This window comes from Trachymyrmex septentrionalis, unplaced genomic scaffold, assembly GCF_001594115.1.
Source record: "Trachymyrmex septentrionalis isolate Tsep2-gDNA-1 unplaced genomic scaffold, Tsep1.0 scaffold132, whole genome shotgun sequence".
NCBI classification, from domain to species: Eukaryota; Metazoa; Arthropoda; class Insecta; order Hymenoptera; family Formicidae; genus Trachymyrmex; species Trachymyrmex septentrionalis.
In genome coordinates, this window is record NW_017304461.1 from 333,321 (window position 1) to 339,416 (window position 6,096).

Consider the following 6,096-nt stretch of genomic DNA (forward strand, 5'->3'; position numbering starts at 1 on the left):
TATATATATATATATATATATATGCAAACATATATATTATTTAGAAAATTTGATGGAAATATAAGATGTTGGAAAATGTTTCAACTATTTTGTTACAGTTAGAACTAAGTCAGTGATCATGATGGTACATGTTCATTATTTTGGGGACAAAGGCCGTCATAGTTGGGTTTCAGCAAATTGTATGATGCAATTTACAAGTCTTGTTGATTTCCAAAAATTAGCAGAATCATTAACAACAGAAACAAAGAAAAAAGATCCCAAGTATGTTGCGGCTTTTATTATAAAACCAGGAGTAAAAAAAAAGTGGCAAAATGCTGTTGAAGAAGCTACAGAAACACAGCCATTGTCAACTGAGGAGAGAATTGCGATTTTTACAGTAAAATTTAAAGTCCAGAAGCCTAAAGCATATACTGTTGGTGAAAAAAATAAAAAGAGGAAATATTCGAGATTGAGCTTGGAATTGGAGCAAAATGAACCGGATGCCAAACGTACTAAGCAGGACAATGTAATATTAAAAATAATTATTTACATTTATTATAAATTTAACTTAATATTTTTATATGCAACAAAAAATTTTATTTTTACTTCTATAGGTACATGATGCACAAAAACCGGAAGTATCAAAATTACATAAATCAGAACTGTCAAAGAAAAATTCACGAATTGCAAACGGAAAAATTGATTCAAAGTTAAATTTGGATTCTTGGCCTTCATCTCCTGCAAGTCATAAAAGTTCTTCCGAAAGTTCAAGCACAAAATTTTTAAAAAATGAGGAAGATGAAGAGACCATATTTAATCTTTATTATGAAGATAATAAACATTTGTTAGAAAATGAATATCCAGATATGCCTAAAAGCGATATTAAAAGATATTTGCGAAAAACTTGGGATAATATGGATACAGAATATCGAAAAAAACTTGGATTGCACATGACAAATGAGAGTTCTCATTCACTGTCGAAAGAAAGCTCTCTGGATGAAGATGAAATAGAGATTGATACAGTTATCAAGGAAAATAAAAGGATGAAAAATAAGGTTGACAGGGAATGCCGGAAAAAACTCAGATTGAACACGACAAACGAAAGTTCGCTTTCAAAAGAGAGTTCTCCTGATGAAGATGAAAGATCACTAGAGATTGATACAAGTATAAAGGAAAACAAAAAGATGAAAAGTAAGATTGACAAGGAAGAAAATTTTGTTTCGGAAACAAAACGAAGTAGACTATATAATCTTTTTAAAGGTATGAAACAAGAAAAAGTTTGTCAGATTTGTGAGAAGACAGGCCAGTTAACGAGATGTAAAGGGCCTTGTTATTCTTATTTTCATTTATCATGTGTAAAACCTGGCGAATCTAGTCCAGAATATTCTGTTGACGAGAATACATTGGATGACAGATTACTTAGTGATTTAAACATAATTAAGAAAAGTATTAACGGTGAAAGTGAAAATAATGGTAATTATTAAAATATAAATTCAAATTTGTATATCAGATTGATAAAAAAATTTTTCTTTTTAATATATAACTTGCACTTAATGAAAAGCAAATGAATTTTTGTTAATTAATTTATTTTTTAATAACAGCATAATCATAATATTAATTCAATTTAGCTAAATCTGATGAGCAAGAGGACGAAACATTCAAATGCATTGATTGTTTATCTGGAGTAGCACCCGCTTGTTTCCTATGCAATGAGAGGGAAGGAGATAGAATAAGATGTATTGTCCCTGCTTGTGGAAAACATTATCATTCCAACTGCTTGTTATCATGGCCACAAGTAAAACACAATATTTGAATCTCAATTAACATTATTTTAAAATATTATTTCTCTAATATTGATAAATATTATATTTTAGTCACATTGGCAAGGTGGACGTTTGACATGTCCATACCATGTATGCCACACCTGCAGTTCTGATAATCCTCAAGATAAACGTTCTCGTGCCCCAAACGAAAAAATGGCGAGGTGTGTCCGTTGCCCTTCATCTTATCATGCATCAACATTATGTCTACCTGCTGGTTCAGTAATTTTAACGGCCAGTCAAATTATATGCCCAAAACATTACAAAGCACCACATCCTCCTTTAAATGCTGCATGGTGCTTTCTATGTACACGTGGTGGTAGTCTCATTTGTTGTGATACGTGTCCAACTTCCTTTCACTTGGAATGTTTAGGTGATTTTATTAAAACATTATGATTCATAAAGTACAATATTTGAAGAAATAAATTATTTCCATATTCTTGGTAATTTAGGTATAAATGCACCTGATGGTGGATTCATATGTGAAGATTGCGAAACAGGAAGATTACCTCTGTATGGGGAAGTTGTATGGGTGAAACTTGGCCATTATCGATGGTGGCCGTCTCGTATATGCTATCCGCATGAAATTCCTGAAAATGTAGAGGCTAAATCTCATAGTCCTGGTAAATTTTGTGTCATGTTTTTGGGATCTAACGATTATTATTGGGTACATAGGTAAATAGAAATATTCTCTTTTTATAACAAATATTGTGTGATAATAAATATTCATCTTTTTCTAATTCAATAAATTTTACAGAGGCCGAGCCTTTTTATATCAAGATGGTGATGCAACTACAAAACCACCTATAGGTAAAAAAACTATGATGGACGATACATATCGAATAGCTCTTGAAGAAGCCAATAGAATACATCAGCAATTAAAAGCAAGGCGTTCCATGACTAAAGAACCGAAAGGACTGAAACCGCCACCATATGTAAAATTAAAAGTACGGTTTATATTAAGCCGATGCGTTAAACTAAGCTAGCAAGGACGAACGAGCGTAACAAGTACTTTTTCTTTGAAACCGAATTCAAATTAAATAAGCAAGTGCGAATGAACAACTTTCTTTGATGAATAGTAGTAGATTATTCGTTAGAGCAAATTATTTATTCGTATTTCTTTGTGTTTATTTGTATTCGTGGAATCGTTCACATTCATTCATTCATTCATTCATAGATGTGTTTACGCTCATTTGCATTCCTTCGCTTGATCTAAAATCGGCTTTACATATTTTTTTTTTTTTTTAATTGTGTTATTGCAATCAGACATAAACAAATCACTCGTGACTTGTTAATTTATCATAATTTGATGAATGACTGCAATGAGGAGTTAGAAGCCTTAATGAAAATAGACATGTAATAGGTCAATAAACCAGTGGGTAATGTCAAGCCAACCGAAGTTGAGAGCATTGTGGCGTGTGAATGCGATCCCGAATGGGATAATCCTTGTGCACCTAATACGGATTGCCTGAATCGTATACTAATGGTTGAATGCAGTCCTGGAATCTGTCCAGCTGGAGCCAAATGCATGAATCAGTCGTTTGTACTGCGACAATATCCGGCAATGGAACCATTTCATACCATGGGCCGCGGATGGGGCCTTAGAACTTTGGAAGATATCAAAACGGGACAGTTTGTCATTGAGTACGTAGGAGAAATTATAGATGATGCCGAATACAAGCGTAGATTATATCGGAAGAAAGAACTGAAAAATGAGAATTTCTACTTCCTGACGATAGACAACAATAGAACGATTGACGCAGAACCAAAGGGAAATTTGAGTCGATTTATGAGTGAGTATATTACGATAACCGAATCTGTTATCTCGAAAGGTAATTATATTGTCATTTACAGATCATTCATGTGCTCCAAACTGCGAAACGCAGAAGTGGACAGTGAACGGAGATACTCGTATTGGTCTATTCGCTTTGCGTGACATAGAACCTGGGGAAGAGTTGACATTTAACTATAATTTAGCATCTGATGGAGAAACACGAAAAGCATGTCTATGTGGGGCATCAAATTGTAGTGGTTTTATTGGATTAAAAGCACAGAAACAACAAACGCCAGTAACACAGAAACAACAAACGCCAGTAGCACAGAAACAACAAACGCCAGTAGCACTATCAACTGTGCAATTAAAAAAAATTGACAAACCGAAACGGTATAAACGGTACGTACATACGTACAAATTGTATCTTGTTACTTGATAATATGCTTATCATCTTATCGTAATTTTTATGCAATTAATGTCTAAATAAATTTCGTTATCTTTACTTTAGATGGAGAAAGCGTAAGTGTTGGCGATGTGGGCAAGAAATATCATTTGACAACAACGAATTTATAATCTGTTCACAAAAGACTTGTCTCAAAAAGTATCATCAAACATGCGTAATAATCAATGAATCAACAGACTCGAAATTCTGTTGTCCGTGGCATTTTTGCTCAGAATGTGGACGTCGAACATCAGCACACTGTTCATTTTGTAGCACTGCCTTTTGTCAAGGTAATTTCTATAAATTAAACTATACAGAGGAAAATAAGAGAATTTTTAATTAAAACTTAATATAAAAATCTATGATGTTAAAACTGGGAAGTTTGTGATATTCTCTTTCGATATTTTTTCACTAAAGAAAATTTCATTTAAAAAAAATGATCTAAATAGTTGTTAAAAGAACTTTTTATATACTGTAATATTATGAAAATTATATTAAAGTATAATTTTGTACTACATATGTTTTTAGTTCATCTTGATGGTAACTTATTCGAACGGGAGAGTGACAAGGGTGGCTTCGTATGCAAGTTGCACGAAAATATGGATATGCAGAAACCTATTGAAGACGAGAAAGAATATTCAGATACCGAGACAGATAAAGAATATTCTTCGACAAGTTCCACTAGTCCGATTGTAATGGAAAAAATTGCGACGCGAGAACCATCACCAAGGGTTTCTATCGTTGAGGTGAGATGAAACCTTTCTATGTGTGTCATTAGTAAATATGTCAAATATGACAAATCGCAAATATTTGCATATTAATACTACACTTTCACATAAAGATATTACATTTTACATAGATATGTGAAATGTATGTGTATTTGCAATGCTGTTAGTGTTTTAGTATTCTTTATTTGTGTACATATTATTTGTGCACAATTAAATCGGCTATATGATTACTTTGGTGGTGGTAGAATGTTATAAGAAAAAAATTTTTATATTACAAAATATAATTTATGAGATCAATGGTTATAATGAAACGATAATATGACGAGATCAACAATTAAATTTTGATAGAGGCTAGGAAAGAATGTAAGTAAGTAAACAAGTAAATGCATCTTTAATTTACCAAAGAAGCCACTCTTGTTTATTTTATTATGGAAATTTGCATTATTTTACACTAAATCGATACAAAAGTGTGAATCCAAATAGCTTGATATGTAAAGGATAATCAAGAGTACATAATCAAGATATACTTTTTGTATGATCATCTTAACTGTATTATATATCAAAGTTTTATTTGTGAATTTATATCGCGGCTATTTTATATATATAAGGAAAGCAACGATTCTTGTTGTAATGTTGTAAAATAATGAAAATTATGTTGTAATATTGAAAAGTAGCATATATGTTCCGAAAAAACAAAAAGAAACTGAAATCTTTTTTTTTTAATTATTTTTCATTACTCCCAAAATCCCAATTCCTTTAAATTGATAATATATGAATTATACACCTGATAGAAAATAATATATTTAGTTTTATATTTCCGAATGAGAATATATTTTTACTAGAATGAATTTCTTATTAATGATATGGGTAAATACCGATGTTTTAATTCATTCAGAATTTTTGTTATTCATTTAACTTCAAATGTGTGAGTGTGTGGTGAGTAGTTACATTTAATTGTACAAAAAATATTTTGAAAATTACGCAAATTTTAATATCAATCTCTACTACCAGTACTATATTTTAGTTGTTATGAATATAAATTAAACATTTATATAACAATTGCTAAATATGTAACACTTTCATCATACTTTTTTATTTCAATTAAATGTTTTTAATGTTTCAATTTAATGTTTTTCAAATAGAAAAAGAAAGAAAAAATGGCAGCCTCTTTTATTTTCCATGCTGAAACATAAATGCAACACAAATTTAATGATTCGAATAGTCCTGTGAATTATTACGAGTTAATGGTTTGAAACTTTTGAGTTGTATTTATTATGGTCTCCTCTTTAGTTTAGAAACTAAAGAATTGTCTAAAATTAAAATATCTCTTTTGTGTGTGCATATTTATACATA

The 6,096-nt window shown here is 31.1% G+C and overlaps 1 protein-coding gene across 3 annotated transcripts in view; it reads left to right on the forward strand.

Moving 5' to 3' along the window:
• The window catches only part of LOC108757129 (histone-lysine N-methyltransferase NSD2), an 8,122-nt gene that overhangs the window by 1,619 nt on the left and 407 nt on the right, over positions 1 to 6,096 (forward strand). For all 3 annotated transcript variants that reach the window (XM_018501518.1, XM_018501519.1, XM_018501520.1), the window contains 10 exons: positions 99 to 505; positions 594 to 1,452; positions 1,608 to 1,774; positions 1,854 to 2,172; positions 2,252 to 2,474; positions 2,557 to 2,746; positions 3,163 to 3,592; positions 3,654 to 3,972; positions 4,082 to 4,305; positions 4,544 to 4,761. In XM_018501518.1, coding sequence (XP_018357020.1) covers positions 99 to 505; positions 594 to 1,452; positions 1,608 to 1,774; positions 1,854 to 2,172; positions 2,252 to 2,474; positions 2,557 to 2,746; positions 3,163 to 3,592; positions 3,654 to 3,972; positions 4,082 to 4,305; positions 4,544 to 4,761 — 3,356 coding nt within the window. The remainder of the gene's footprint in view (positions 1 to 98; positions 506 to 593; positions 1,453 to 1,607; positions 1,775 to 1,853; positions 2,173 to 2,251; positions 2,475 to 2,556; positions 2,747 to 3,162; positions 3,593 to 3,653; positions 3,973 to 4,081; positions 4,306 to 4,543; positions 4,762 to 6,096) is intronic.